Source organism: Macaca nemestrina, chromosome 9 (genome assembly GCF_043159975.1).
Source record: "Macaca nemestrina isolate mMacNem1 chromosome 9, mMacNem.hap1, whole genome shotgun sequence".
Taxonomy (NCBI): domain Eukaryota; kingdom Metazoa; phylum Chordata; class Mammalia; order Primates; family Cercopithecidae; genus Macaca; species Macaca nemestrina.
The window spans coordinates 123,081,923-123,098,417 of NC_092133.1; the positions used below are offsets into that span (position 1 = coordinate 123,081,923).

General features: G+C 38.4%; 1 protein-coding gene across 8 annotated transcripts in view; it reads left to right on the plus strand.

Moving 5' to 3' along the window:
• Nucleotides 1–16,495, plus strand: part of LOC105480053 (nebulette) — a 379,519-nt gene that overhangs the window by 339,004 nt on the left and 24,020 nt on the right. For 5 of the 8 annotated variants that reach the window (XM_024792279.2, XM_011738502.3, XM_011738501.3 and 2 more), the window contains 7 exons: nucleotides 901–993; nucleotides 2,722–2,814; nucleotides 4,694–4,786; nucleotides 6,376–6,480; nucleotides 7,474–7,645; nucleotides 10,305–10,397; nucleotides 11,537–11,686. In XM_024792279.2, coding sequence (XP_024648047.2) covers nucleotides 901–993; nucleotides 2,722–2,814; nucleotides 4,694–4,786; nucleotides 6,376–6,480; nucleotides 7,474–7,645; nucleotides 10,305–10,397; nucleotides 11,537–11,686 — 799 coding nt within the window. The remainder of the gene's footprint in view (nucleotides 1–900; nucleotides 994–2,721; nucleotides 2,815–4,693; nucleotides 4,787–6,375; nucleotides 6,481–7,473; nucleotides 7,646–10,304; nucleotides 10,398–11,536; nucleotides 11,687–16,495) is intronic. The other 3 variants (XM_011738504.3, XM_071070414.1, XM_011738505.2) reach the window with 3 other exon arrangements.

The window sequence follows — 16,495 nt, forward strand, 5'->3', positions numbered from 1 at the left end:
TTCTAATGAGATCTTAACCTCCAACTCTACTTTTGCCTGTCAGAAGTTCATCTGCCATTCTGATTTTCTGTACTGATGCTCATTTATTTTGGGGGGTGTTGTGGAATGGTTGGGAAAGCTGACCACAAACAATGGAGTTAGATCCCCAGCTAAGAAAAACACCTGTGTGCATTAAGTCAGGAAAATGTCTGTAACGCTAGGTCAGAGATGGGGCTTCCAATGTTAGAATGGCGTAGAGAAGAAACTTTGAAGTTCAAGGTTTCTTTATACAGTAATAGTCTATCACTAAAGTTCAGGTACAGGATTTTGTGACTCTCCTTCCCAATGATAAGAATGTAGAATTATTATTTTTAAATATAAAATGGCAATTTGATAAATGTTGCTTTAGTGCTATGAAGGAATGAATTCATAGAATTCATTCTTACTGATGAAGGGATTATTCATTATTACTGATAAGATCAAACTCAGAGAGGCCACCAATAAATAATACAATCTGAAGGAAGACAACGAAAGGTGTGATTTAAAACATTTGATAAGGGTTGGGTGTGGTGGCTCACACCTGTAATCCCAGCACTTTGGGAGGCTGAGTCAGGAGGATCGCTTGAGCTTGGGAGGTTGAGGCTGCAGGGAGCTATGATGATGCCACTGCACTCCAGCCTGGGCAACAGAGCAAGACCTTGTCTCAAAAATGAAGTAACAACAAAACCACTTGACAAGGAAAAGACTGGCATCGCCAAGAAGATAAAATCTATAAGCAATACATATTTCACTATGAAATCCTGATGATGATTTTATTAATGAATGTTCTGTAGCCATGTGACATTTAAAAAAATCTGTTCCGATGTTTTGGGATGTATTTATTTCCCATAATCTCAAACTGTCTTGCACCTTGTCTCTCAGCTCCAGTATAAAGAGCAAAACTACAAAGCCACTCCGGTAAGCATGACCCCGGAGATGGAGAGAGTGAGGCGAAACCAGGAGCAGCTGAGTGCGGCAAGTTGTTTCTGTTTCCTTTTATATTTTCTCAAACATAACATATTTTTATTTAAAAATATGCACTTTGGAAGACCATTATCCTTAGCAAACTAACACAGGAACAGAAAACCAAATACTGCATAATAACAAGAGCTTAATGATGAGAACACATGGACACACAGAGGGAAATAACAGACACCAGGGCCTGCTGGAGGGGAGAGGGTGGGAGGTGGCAGAGGATCCGGAAAAGTAACTTTTGAATATTGGGCTTAATGCCGGGATGATGAAGTCATCTGTACCACAAACTCCTATAACACAGGTTCACCTGTGTAGCAAACCTGCACATGTACCCCTGAACTTAAAAGTTTTTAAAAAATAATGAATTTGAGCAACATGCAATTATATGGATGAATCATATCATTATAATATGAAAAAGTGAATATGTCCATATAGCATTAACTCTTTTGTAAAGTTTAACAACTGCAATAATAATGATGATGATAAAGGGCATATCTCTAGATTTAATAAAATATCTAAAAATTTAGAAAGGAAAAGCTTTACACCCTCTGCATTTTTGGATGTTCCTTTTCACATTTCCATGTTGAAGGGCATGAACTGTGTGTCCAGAAAAGTTGGGACTGTGTTGCTGTACCTTAGCTGTGTTTGCTTATTCAAGAGATCTGCATTAAGTACCCAGATTGACTGGGCATTGTCCTGGTCACCCAGACACGAAGACGGATAAGACCCACTTTCTATCCTCAAGGACCTCATAGTTCATTTGGTAAATCTCTTAAAAAAAATGCAGTTAATGGAGAATACTGGATCTGATGTCAATATGAAAAGAAAAAAAAAGTATGTATTGGAACAGGGCAAAAGAAGACCTGGTTTGACTGGCATTCTAAGACATAGTATCAAGTCAAAGAGCCTTATAAATGGAAAATATTTTTCAATCATTCAATAGTCTATTGTGAATAAGGCAAAAGTAGTTAACAAGGTACCTCTACTCTGTGCTGGGCCCTGTGCTAACGTTCTATGTAAACCCATGAGGTCAGCACTGTTTGTTTCTCTGGTTGGTAGATGTGGGAAGCTGAGTCTTGGGCAGGTCAGAGGACATGCTGGTCTCCTCCCCAGCCCCCCACCCAGCTAGTAAGGGCAGAGCTGAAATTGGAACATATTGTTGAACTTTCACCAATACAAACAAAAGCCTTCTTTTTCCAAGACAGATATTTTTGAAAGACTTTAAAATGTAAGAGCAAGTTCTCCTGGGTGGAGATAATTAGGTTCAACACTATTTATCCTTATGTTATCCCTGGGAGGTGGTAGGAGTCAGAGAGCTTTAGCTTCTATTGAAGGGGAAGCCCCAGGGTCAGAAGACAGTAAAAAGCCTTCTAGGCTGACAGGGAATAGACTTCACAAGAGTTCTCTTGTAAGGACTTCATTCTGGCGTTTCTTTTAAAGCGCGTTCCCTTATGATTCCATTACTTTTATTTGTGGAATTTATGGTTAATTTTGATATTGAAGAGGAAAGCATTTATTGAAGACATATTTAAACAGTACCACCAACAACTTGTGCCTGCTAAATCAGACCCATTGGAATGTGGGCGTATATGTAAGTATGAAGGTTGATGTAATCAACTATGGAAAAAAATGTGTAAAAAGATGGTGTTAATTTTGAGCCTCGTCCTCTGTGATATTTCAGTGGAGCCCATTCTGCTATCTGTTAAAGTTCTTATTTATCCTTCTTAGGTAAAATATAAGGGAGAACTTCAACGGGGAACTGCAATTTCTGATCCACCAGAGCTGAAGAGGGCAAAAGAAAACCAGAAAAACATCAGCAATGTGTGGTCATTTTAGTAACTTTTTTCTTACACTATCAAATGTATTGTCCACATGTGAACGAAGGGATTGTATTTACAGAGTTTTCATAACCTTGAGTGATGTCCTGTTCTCATTTACTAACAACTTATTTGAAAGATTTCAGGGACTTTGATATTGTGGGTACAGTCAGGTGTTCCCCACCTCAGGGCTCCCAGTGACTCACTAGGATGACTTTTTTCTTTTTGTTTTTTTGAGACAGGGTCTTGCTCTGTCACCCAGGCTGGAGTGCAGTGGCACAATCTTGACTCACTGCAACCTTTGCCTTCTGGGTTCAAGTGATCCTCCCACCTCAGCCTCCCAAGTAGCTGGGACTACAGGCACATGCTGCCACACCTGGCTAATTTTTGTATTTTTTGTAGAGACGGGGTTTGGGCTGGTCTTAAACTCCTTAGCTCATGCCATCCGCCCGCCTTGGCCTCCCAAAGTGCTGGGATTATAGGTGTGTGCCACCAGGCCAGGGTGACTTTTTTTTTGACAGGTTGTTGTGTATCCCTTCTATCTTGCCATCTAGCTGATGGGTGCTCTGGTCCCCTCAAGGCCCACAGTTGTAGCTTCTGGCATCCTGGCCCTACAAACATTTTCCCTCCCTTTTCTACCCGCATGTGTTCCTGTTCTTGTGCTTCCCCTCCGAGCCCCACTTTCCACTCCTCACAATTATGGCTCCATTTTTGGGCAATGTCTAGGAAGAAATGATAATGTGTGCACGGCTGAATAGGTTAGGTGGGGCAGGATCGTTTTGGGGGCACTTAATAAGGGGCTGGAAGTTTTTACCTGGACACCAACTTGTGGCCTGCTCCAATTCCCTGTTGTTGAAATAATTCACGGATGCAGTTCAAGAAGAAAGTCCTCTTTTAAAGTCATTAACATATAGATTGGGTTCTTTGGAAGAGGAAACTTGGAAATCTATTACGTTCAAAGAAATCTTTTATTCTTCACACCTTTAAAGTCATTTAACCAGTTTATAATGCAAAGGCAGGTGATTGATACTTTTCCTAACAACTATATTTTAGAGAAGTAGACGCTCATCTTTCCCCCATATATTTAGAGTCACGCTTGATGTGACTCCATTACTCTCAAAAAGGAACATGGTTATTGAGACAAGGAATGGACCAGTGAGAAGCATGCTGGCTTTTTTAAGGATGCCCACAGTCACCTATTTAAACACATCTTTACAAAAATTCTGCCGCAGTTAATTCCTAAGAAACCACTACCATATAGTACCAGTCTATGGTGACTACCTTTAAGTAATATCCATGAAGACATTTGTTCTCGTTTCCTTTTGTGATAAATATTTATTACAACTTTACGGATGGTATGCCTATGTATTTGAGTACATTCACAGTGATTTGGACACATGTCCTCTCTTCTGGGATGAAATGAAATAGATTGATTTAAGATGCCAGCATTTTAAATACAACTCAACCTCTGAAAATACTTTTTGTAGTTTCCTACAAAACTTCCTTGGCTAACTCATTAAAATAAATACTATGAGTCAGGCACGGTGGCTCAGGATTGTCGTCCCAGCACTTTGAGAGGCTGAGGTGGGTGGATCACTTGAGCCCAGGAGTTTCAGATCAGCTTGGACAACATGGCAAAACTCAATCTCTACAAAAATGCAAAAATTAGCCAGGCATGGTGGCACGTGCCTGTAATCCTGGCTACCTGGGAGGCCAAGGTGGGAGGATTGCCTGAGCCTGGGAGGTCGAGGCCGTGGTGAGCAGAGATTGTACCACTGCATTTCAGCCTGGGTGACAGAGCAAGACCCTGTCTTAAATAAATAAATAAGCCTCTTAGTTGAATTGATTCATAGTATTCTATTTTTTGTTCTCTGAAATGATAGATTTATTACAAAGGTCATCTGGGAAGAGCTACTGCTTTAAGTGTAACTCCTGAAATGGAAAGAGTGAAGAAGAATCAAGAAAATATTAGCTCGGCAAGTGGTTTTCTTCATTTTAGACTATCACAAAGAATGTCTTTTATTATTTACTTGCGGTCCTCTTTTGCTTGTGAAAATAAACCTTATTTTCAAGAAACATTTGTGATACATCCAATAAGTACATGTGTTATTTCAGATGACTTCCAAAAGCTGCCACTGCAAACATTTACATTATCTTGCAACTCTTTATTTCCAGATGTGACCAACAGTTACGTTCAAAGCTTACTTTATAATTATATTCATTTAAACAACGATTCATGCTGTTTTAGCCATGTCTTTGAAAGTGATAAAGCCTTTGATGTGTGCGTTAAATAACTGTCATTTTACTGAAATATTTCATTGAACATGGATTGTTAAATGCTGTCTGCAAAACAAAATAGGAGATGAATCATTACTCCCACTAAAGACTTACAGAAAATAATCCTTAAATACAATTAATGTGGAATTCAGTTGCTCACCAAAGTCCAGTGGTGCACATTAGTATCTTATTTGAATATTGTGCTTCCTCGTAGTGAAGATCAGGGCTTCAATTCCGAATTGTCCATAATGCCCTCAGGTCCACAATAAGCAGTATCCAAATCTTACACCTAATCAGTTTCATCAATGGCAGTGTTCTGATGGGCAGCTGTCAAGAACACCGGCCCTTTTCTTAGCACACCCTAAATAGCTGTTTGCCTGAGAATCAGCGTTTAGGCTTTGCAATTTACAGCTTCCTAGTAGCATTTCTGTCCACTTGATTTCTGTCCACATAAATTACCTTTAAGTTGTGGCTGCTTAGAAGAACAATTAGATTTGTTCCTCATTGTTTCTTATTACCTAAGCAGAAAAAAAAAATAAAAAGAAATAGAGAGTAGGTTGTATGCATTTTTCAACACTCTTATGGTAGAAAATGGGGAAATTCAGAAACAAAATAACTTTGGGTTCTATTTAATAGTTTTGGATTTTCTCTGTTTAACTTAAATATGGTAACCAGTTTGTGTGTGTGTGTGTGTGTGTGTGTGTGTGTGTGTGTGTGTGTGTTTGAGACACAGTCTCTGTTGCCCAGGCTGGAATGCAGTAGCACAATCATAGCTCATTGCAGCTTTGAATTCCTGGGCTCAAGTAGCTGTCATGTCTTAACCTGTCACATAGCTGGAACTACAGGCACATGCCCAGCTAATTTTTTTTTTTTTTTAATTTTTACCTATAGAGATGGGCGGGGGCAGGGGTGGGGTCTCACTATGTTGCCCAGCCTGGTCTCAAATCCCAGGCCTCAAGTAATCCTCCCACCTTAGCTTTCCAAGGTGCTGTGATTACAGGCATGAGCCACTGGGCCTGCCAGATTTACAGACTAGATAGTTAGTTACTATTGGTCATTCACACATTTGTTTTCAGTTGATAGATTTAGGTCATTTTGCAGGAGGCAGTGGAGGAGATCTTTGAAAATTTTAGGTTGCTATTCTAGAACAAAATTTAATTCACTGAAAAAGTTATCTGGAAAATAATTTCATGTATGTTGCGTATGGTTTCACTCATTTCCTAAAGCTTAAAAAAGTGATGTCATGTGTTTTCTTATCATTGTCTTATGTCTGCTGTTTACTTTGCAGGTAAAATATACCCAGGACCGTAAACAGATGAAAGGTAGACCAAGTCTGATTTTAGATACACCTGCTATGAGACATGTTAAAGAAGCACAAAATCATATTTCAATGGTAGGGTTCAACCAAATCATTCTTAAAACATGCTAAGGAATGGCCGGGTCCAGTGCACGGATGGCATTACTTCACTATTAATCTGATAACTAACAAAGCATGGACACGTGGCTGGCTTGTGTTTTAGGGGAGGGGCATTTCTAATCACACTGAAATGTAATGGAAATATTTAGTCTAATAAAATGATTTTTCTCAGTGACTTTTTCTGGTGTGTCTTTATTTCTAACGTGACTGCTATAAACTCATGGTGTGAAAGACATTCGTGTAGACGTCTTTCCAGTTAATTCTAAGACAAAATTTGGTCTGTTTGCCTGTCATTAAGAATATTTTAAAAAGTGCATTTTTGAAAGTGTGTTTTTAAAAATGTGTGTTTTTAAAATGTTATCAGATGTAATTTACCTGCCATAAAGTTTGCCCATTAAAGTGTTCAATTCAGTGGTTTCTAGTATAATTTACAGTTATACAACTATCTCCTGGACCTAATTTCAGGACATGAAAAAAGTGTATTTTGAGGTACAAGTTTTTGTAATTATATTAAAAATGGTATATATCGTTACCTATAAAATTTTAAACTAATTTTAAATAATGCCATTTTCATGAATGATTGCCTGGAGATAGATATCACTTTATTGGATATTGAAGGTTAAGAGATAGGAAATTTAATTTATACTTAAATTAGTATATTTTAGGAAGTAACCAAGATTTGAGATTATGTATTTTTTACAACCTCTCACTAATAATAGATATAGTTTTACATATAATTTAAAATAGATACGAGCTATAATGATGAAAAGCTTTGTGAAAATATCAGCACTTGATTTCTGATGCTGAGAAACTGAAGTTCCAGACTTTAGTTTTGGAATATTTGGAAAAGATACATATGTGTAGACAATCTGCACGCAGTCAGTGCAGTGTACACCTGTCCTTTAATCAAAATGTTGTGAAAGAGGTACCTATCAGCAAAATTCAGTATGTTGATTTTTCCTTTTTCAGGTAAAATACCATGAAGATTTTGAAAAAACAAAGGGGAGAGGCTTTACTCCTGTCGTGGACGATCCGGTGACAGAGAGAGTGAGGAAGAACACCCAGGTGGTCAGCGATGCTGCCTATAAAGGGGTCCACCCTCACATCGTGGAGATGGACAGGAGACCTGGAATCATTGTTGGTAAGCTGATGGCCTTTCTCGGCAGGTGTGTGTGGTCGAAAAGATCGTGTTTGCTCTAGCTTCAGAATTACCCTCTTTAGTCATCTGACTCCTCGTTACATGTTGGGTGTGGTACCAATTTAAAACGGACCGCAGGTAAAGTAGTATTTTTGTACGATGTGTAATGGGATTTCTGGCTTTCACCTGGTATCATCTCAAGTCTTTTCTATTATTGGAAGCTCTGTCTTTAATACCTTGCTAGTGTTAAGAATGTTCCTCCTTGTTAAGCAAAGAAGCAGAGATACGAGTGATCACAATGGTTGAACAATTATTTTGTTTTTCTTCAGCCCATGTGCTTGGTCAGTGTGTTGTTCTGTTGACATCATGTGCATGAGTGGCAGAAATAACCATATTGCATTTAGGTCCTTTGATCACAAACAGACATGCCAGGGGTGTTCTGATGGTATTCCATAGTAGTAATAGCGCTATGGATAAGTAAATATAAATACTTATCTATAAATAGTAAAAATACTATTTCTGGACTGGAGTAGTTGAGAGCCATCTGAAAGTCTTGCAATTAAGAAAGCAAACTTTTATTCCTGTTCTCTGTTTCTTATAGTCAAGGGAAATCCTAGAAGGATATTTGTTGAATGGTGGCTGAGATACCAGAAAAGATCATACTGAAGTATAAGGCAGGGCTAGGAAGGATGGTTATTGATTTTTCAATCTGTGTCAACATTTCAAAACTATTGTCTCCTTCAGAGCAGTTAACCTCTGAATTATGTAGTATAGTTATACAACTTAAAGAATATTTTTGGTATATGCCACTCAGTAATATCAGTGTTTTCTTTATCTTCAAAAGTAGGAGCTTATTTTTTGGTACTAGTGAAAGGCCATAGAGGTAAGTTATGTGGGGAAAGTGTAAATTTGACAGGGTAAACCAGTGTACTAAAGTCAGAGCACTAAGTAACTTCGATGATTATACTAAAGTGACTCTGAAAGTATTTTCCGAAGAAGGATTCCAAACATCTTTGTAGGCAATTGATAGCTTTGCTGATCTGCCAGAGTTGATTACTTAAAAGGATCACATTAAGTTGGATGGATGGGTTGTGATGTTTTCATTAAATGTGACACCAAATTAGAGTTTCATTGCTTTGTGCTAAGCGGATGGAACTATCTTAAGGGATAGTGCAGGGGTTCTGATTTATCTCACTTAGGGTGGAACTGCTCAAGTCTGTACAGCTTACTCCCAGGCCCTGCACACATCAGAGGTCAGGAATGATGGTGAGGTTGTTGCTAAAAACCATGAAAATGTCCAGACCGTGGGCTTTCAGAATTCAGTACTCAAAACCATTGAGGTTGAAATTATGATTGTTTTATAAAATATAAGATGTATAACTCTAAGTTATTTACTTACTTGGCAATCCGGAAGTCAGTTTATTTATTCTTATTGGGAAGAACTGTTTTCCATTGAGATTTCCATAATTGGCCAACATTAAACTTTCCAATGAGCCATCTTCTGTATCAGGCATGAAAATACACGTTTAGAGATTTTCTGAGGAATTCAGGTTAAGCCAATTTGTGCTGCTTCTATTTTTGTTGGAGGCTCTGCTACTTCTCACGAGCTGTGTAAACTTGGCCAAGCTACACAATTTCTCTGTGCCTCAGTTTCCTCATCTACAAAATGAGGATGATATGTATGAAACTTAAATTAATTAGGTGTCAAATGAGAATAGTGCCTGGCATATGGTCAGCACTACATAATATTAATTAAAAACGGACAAGCAAATTTCCAGTTCCATTTTATAAATTAATTGTTTTTGCTCTAGCTCCATTTCTGCCATATGTCTGTAACTAGGTTTTTATTTTCCAGTTGTTGGTACAGCTGTAAGTAAACAGCTTATTTTAGAATCTGATGCCCTTTTGTTGGAGAGACTGATGAATTCAGAAGTTATTGAAATACGAGGAGAACAAAGTGGTTTGCACAGTCTGATCACTGACTATAGCAGGGGTCCATTGACAGCAGGAAGCTGATATTATTTCTTTTTTCATTCATCATATTTCCTTGCTGTGTGCCTTGCTTATAACACTTTTTAAATTAGTGTATCTTATTAGATACACTTAGCTTGCACTCGCAGACTCAGAATGAAAACTAGACTTGCCACCACTCCACATTTTAAATATTTATTTCTGTTATAGGAAGGGAAGTTTTTCTGTTTTGTTTTGTTTTTTAAACATAAACTTCTCAATTGTTTCCTATGAATTACTCACATGTCCTGAATCAGAAGCTATAATCAAACGTTTTGCTTGTTTCAGCCTGTGGAGAGCAAGAGTGATTGGGGATTTGGGGGTGCTGTGGGGGATGCATATAGCTGCCCCATGTGCTCCTGTGTACGTGTGACGGGTCACAGGTACTTCAGCAAGGTCTGGCGGGGCAGCTCAGTGGATAGAGCAGGCCGCTTCAATCTGATTACAAAGATTTCTTAACAGATGCTTGTGAAAGCAAGTATTTTTTCATCCTCTTCTGAAGTCAGCAGCACTGTGAGTTTGTCTGTTACATGTTTGCTTTTTATATCTACTCCTTTGCAGACTTTGTCTTGACTCTTTTGGGGACTGGCTTTTTTTTTTTTTTTTTTTAATTCCTTCTTGATGAATGTTGATTTCTTCCTTTTGACAAAAGACCTCAAAGTTTGGCGCACAGATCCTGGCTCCGTCTTCGACCTCGATCCCCTGGAAGACAATATTCAGTCTAGAAGCCTACATATGCTCTCTGGTATTGCTCACTTTTGGTTTTGTCCCAAAATTGAAACCACTATGAACTGTAGAGGTTCATTATACTGTGTAATGTAAATTTGAAAGCTGAGAATTTGGCAAACCAAAAAAATACTATGCTACTTTTAAATACAATTAATCATTTACGAAAAGAAAGCTTGCAAAAAGACTTTTTGATATATCTTAATTAGTCTGTCCTAGATTCATTTAAATAAGCTTTTTATTAGTAAGAACGCTTTTATAGAATTTCTGGGTTTACAAATACAGTTATTTGGATTTCATCAAACTGCTGAGACAAAAGGAGATTTGTTTCATGAAATACATTGTTATAATTTTTTAAAGGTAGGTTTAAGGAATGATATATAGAACAGTAGAAAGGTTTTCTATAGGGCATCAGAAATGTCTTAAAAGAAATTTTCAAGTATCTTTAAAATTTTCTTTGACATTTTATGTAATATAAAATGAATAGTTTACATAGGAAGCATAGTTAGCTTTTAACTTAGATTGCAAGTTCATAATTAAAGGCAAAAAAATGAATAGTTGGGGTAGGAATGATAGCTTGATGTGACATTTCAAATTTTCTCTGACAGTTATATAGTTATGTTAAACAATAGATAGCTATGTGATTTAGATCTTGCTCTAAACCCTGATTTCTACTCTATATTTAATTGTTGATGTGAATAGAATTGAATACCCGAGGCAAAGTAGGAATTCTAGTACTTTTATAGTCAATTTCATTCATATAGTTAGCCAAACAGTGTCACTTGATTTTCTAAAAATAAAGAAAAGGCAACAAATACTATATACCTGGTGACAGTTTAAAGGAATTTTTAAAACAACGCTTTACGATTAACAAAAATTTATTAGTTTACCAGTGTTTCTTAATCCTTATCAATTTCCTATCCCTTACCTGTCCTTTAAAATTGAGACTTAAAAAAGCATAAAATGACGGTTAAGTCCCTCATGCAGTTGATGCAATGCATGCTGAAGTTTGGGAATAGGTGCCTAGAGCTGAGATTTTGAGTTATTCTTTACTAAGAGATTGTTTTTCTTCTCTGTTAAGCTTTTAAGTAATTTTTTTGTTGATTTTGTTTTTCGAGTCACTTAATCACACATGTAAATATTTTCCCTCCAACATAGAAAAGGCGAGTCACTGTAGGCGACATTGGTCTCGATCCCATTCCAGCAGTACTTTCGGTACAGGTCTCGGAGACGACAGGTCAGAAATCTCAGAGATTTACCCTAGCTTTTCATGCTGCAGTGAGGTAACAAGACCGTCTGATGAAGGAGGTATCAAACATCCACCGCTTACAAAGAAGATCGATTCGTTTTTTAAGTGTGTCACAAGAGTGTCTTTAACATTCTTTTCACCTTTGCATGAACATCTAGCCTGGCTGTGTTTGAGAATTTAAAATTAAATTCAGAAAGTTAATAGTCCTTTTGTTTTTTTAAAGAAAAAACCCTACTAATTTGCATTTTTGCATGTTATTTTTCCCGCTGTCTTACTTCGCTATTATCACAGCAATGGATTTGTAATGACAAAAGGGTCTTGAGATTTGCTACTTGAGTCTGTTTCACAGGAGTTGTATGTGATAAATATACACACTACACAGTCAAAGCAGAAACTTGAGTTCTGCATAGTTTGTATCTGATTTCCATTAAGAAAAAAAATCAATCTTACAGTAATATTGGGGTGCCTAAGAGGTTACAATGAATGTGTATATGTTTAAATATTAATGTAAACTTGCAGACAGAGTTAGATCTTGCCAAAAGAAATTGGGCATAATACTTGGGAGATGAGAGGGTTTTTTGTTTGTTTGTTTGTTTGTTTTTTTAATGAGAAACACTATTGATTGTTAATCATCTTCTCTCCATTTTATATACCCACTCTTTTCCTGTATCTTCTGTTTTCTGCATCCAGGCTGATGGATTAAGCCTAGAACTTCAATGAATTTCTTTAGGATATTAAACTAATTTTACTTATAAAGCTGTTTTTAAAGGTTAAGACTAAAATGTTTCCTCACCTCATTGCAGTTATATTTTAGTACAGCAAGGAGGGGGAAAGGACTGAAGCATATGAGAACAAAAACAATACCGAATTTCCCTTTCAACTCAAAGGTCATATTGTTGAAATCTCAAAGGCAGGACATTTTGAGATTGAGCAACTTAAAACCTTGGTGGTGCGACTGAGGCAATGATGAAGCTGTGAAAGATTTTGTAACTCTATAATTGTTTTTTTGCACTCATTACAATGAAACACTAATGGGAATGACATTTATTATATTCTATACATCTTGAATTATAAATCTGGACTAGCTTTACTTTGGTACAAATTTACTAAAGGTCTCCTTTCTGCATAGCTAATGAAATAATTATAAACTAGTTGTTTTATTGTAGGTAAAATATACATGAGAAGATCTCCCCTTTTTGTGTCTGTCTGAATTGCTAAAGAAGGGTTCAGTAACTTCCTGATTACTTTTTTGATAGAGTCTTGCTCTGTTGCCCAGGCTGGAGTGCAGTGGTACAATCTTAGCTCACTGCAACCTTCACCTCCTGGGTTCAAGTGATTCTTGTGTCTCAGTCTCCCGAGTAGGTGGGTCTACAGGTGTGTGCTACCACACCTAGCTAACTTTTGTATTTTTTATAGAGACGGGGGTTTCGCAATGTTGTCCATGCTGGTCTGGAACTCCTGACCTCAAGTGATCCACCCGCCTCGGCCTCCCAAGTGCTGGGATTACAGGTGTGAGCCACCATGCCCAACCTCTGATTACTTTTTTTGGACATGGGGTCACTGATTTTTCCCCTCGGTGTCCTTCCTGGTTCTGTAAATGCAAAATAATATTGATATTTAAAGAGATAAATAAAACCCAAAGCAAATACAAGAACTAATGTTGATCAACCTTATTTAATGTTACTCAGTTCAGCATATTGGAATTAATATCTCTCCCAAAGGCAACGTACCAGAGAGTCTTTGTTTCATGAATCACCCTTTACTTCACGTCTGTCTCCCCAGCACATCATTCATTCATTTAGTCACCAAATGTTTACTGAGTGCTGTTTGTACACCGGCCAAGAGCTTAGATCTGGCAGTGCACACAGCAGTGAGCAAAAGAAACATACATCCGCTGTAAGTGGCTTAGAGGCTGGTGGGGGGACCTTGACATTTAGCAGACACTTACACAAGTAATACATAATGATGAGCAGAATCAGGCCTGTGAGGAGGAGGAATAAGGGCTACAATAACAGGGCAGCGGCATCTGGCCTTGATGTCAGGGGAGCCTTCCTTGGGGAGGGGATGTTTGAGTAGAGATGTCAATGCTGATGGACGTTAATGAGGCTGTGGGGCTTTGAGAGAAAAATGTTTCTGACAGGACAGAGCATGCAATATCTGATTGGATAGAAGCATGCATTGGATAGGACAAAACATTGAGATGTTCAAATGGAAGCATCACATACACAGTTAGAGTTTAGAAGAGGAGGCCGCGCTGGAGGTCAGTTTGGATATCATCATCCAAGTCTATGATTTAGGTCCTGAATGGATCTGTGTAGAGATCAGGAATTCAGAGGCCCTCTGCTTGGATGCCTCTACTCCCTCTGCAGCAGCAGACAACACCCACCTCACTTATCTCTTTTCATTCTCTTCTCCAAGGCTGTAAAAACCTGCTGCTGTTAATCACCTCTTTTTCTTCTCGAGCCCACATTCCTTCTCTTTTCTAATTATTTCTAGCAGGAGGACCCTATCCTAAGCCAAAATGAATGAGAAAACGTCTTATTGGAAGAAGGTATAGGCAAATATTCTTGCATTTATACTAGAATTTGAGTAAGAGTAACACACTGATAATCATATTTTTTTAAAAGGGGGAATTTCATACTCCTTCAAAGATGTGGGGAGATTTTGGACAGCAGCGATGACTCAGTGACTCAAATAATGCCTTGTAAGAAAACGTTGACTCTTTTTTTTTTTTTTTTTTTTTGAGACAGAGTCTCACTGTGTCACTCAGGCTGGAGTGCAGTAACGCGGTCTGGGCTCACTGCAACCTCTGCCTTCCAGGTTCAAGTGATTCTCCTGCCTCAGCCTCCTGAGTAGCTGGGAATGCAGGTGCATGCCACCACACTTGGCTAATTTTTGTATTTTAAGTAGAGAGGGGGTTTTGCCGTGTTGACCAGGTTGGTCTTGAACTCCTGACCTCAAGTGATCCACTTGCCTCAGCCTCCCAAAATGCCGGGATTATAGACGTGAGCCACTGTGCCTGGCCAAAAGGTTGACTCTTTGGAGTCATTTATAAATTTCTGTTGTTCTCAGTCCCCTGTTTTGAGGCCAAGATGCTCTGTCTTTAGGGACATTTCCTATTTTAAAAAATAGATACTGAGGTATGAAGCAAAAGTGATGATGTACCAATAAGTTGTGTAACATAAACACAAGTGACAGTATGCCCACAAAAGAGCCGTATGAATTTGAAAAGATTTTAGGATACGTCAGAATATGCTAATTTGGTTTAAGTGAAGCAAAGCACATTCTACCAGTTGGTACCTGATGTCTGTATTCAAATGATTAGTGACATAGATCAAACCTTTTAAGTTCAATACCGCCTCTCGCCTCTCTGCTTCCCCCTTCCCTGCAGAAATCTCCTTTCTGAGCTTCCCAGTTTGCTAAATGTCAACTGCAGCTTTCCAGCTACTGAAGTCAAACCCTTTGGAGTCACCCCTGACTCATGTCTTCCACTCACACCCCACATCCAGTTCATTGGCAAATCTTGTCAGCTGGACCATGACAAAAATATCCAGAATCTGAGTGCTTGGCCCCACCTCCATTGTTGCTACCCTTGTGTCAGCCACTGTCATCTCTCATTTGGACAATCATAGTTGCCTCCTGACTCGTTTGTCTGCTTCTGCTCTGGCCACACCATCTTCCACCTAATCTGTTCTAATCTGTTCTCCACCTGGCATCTGGAATGATCTGGTGGATCTGGAATGATCTGGTGGAATCATCTGGAATGTTCCCTGCTCTAATCTGTTCTCCACCTGGCATCTGGAATGATCTTCTTGGAGCCCTGGTGACATCATGTCACTCTTCTACTATTTTATTCTGAATATAACCCAAATTTTCATCATTGTGTACAAGACCCATGTCCGATCTTGGGCCCTGGCCATTGCTCTGAACTAATTTTCTGCCATTCTGAGTATATCTATCCACTCTCACCATTTCTGGTTCCTTTGCTTTACTCAAACTTTCCAAGAATGCTTCCCCCAGGGCTTTGCACACACTGTTACCCCATCCTGGATTACTCCTGCCACCCCAGATGTTTGCTTAGCTAAGTGCCATTTTTCTTTATGTTTCAGTGGGCCTGCAGCATATTCAACATTGGAGCCCAAGACTAATTCTGATTCACCCTCTCTTAAGTGGAACGGTGCTCAGTTAGTTTCTGCTAATGTTGAAATAAATCATCTTACAGCTAGAGGCCATAATGGTAGGTTAGTCATGTGAACCCTTGTATGGTGATGAGGGTTGATAAAGCAAATGATCCACTTATCAAGAGAACTAACAGGAGGATGATTGCTAGGGGAACTTTGTATGGAATTGTTTGGGCTACTGCTTGAAGTGCTCTAATGAGTACATATTTTGGATTGAATGTCCAATGCTCAGGTGACTCCCTCTCTAACTACTAGAGAAAAAAGAGCACCCCTTTCCTGACCGTCTTTTTTCTCTGCATTTTTTCCTTCATAGCACCTGGTACCACTTCAGATATTATATATTGATTTATTTATTTGGCTCAGTCTGCAAGCCCAGCAAGATCAGAGATATTAGCTGTTTTGTTGACTGTTCTATCTCTAGCTCTTAGAATAAGCATTCAGCAACTATTTGGAGAAGGGATAAAATGGCCAAATGAATATTTTAAAAATGAGGACCACATGCATAAATATATGTAAGTATAATTATTTTTATAAAATAAAATTCTCTTTGGGAAGGCTTTCAAGAAGATTCTTACATTTTTGGTGATGTTTTGATATGTTTCGATGGCATTAAAGCATAGCTGAAAAAATACTCTGAAGTGGAAGCATTCTCAGTATTTTTTTTTTTCCTGGTACAGAAGGAAAGAA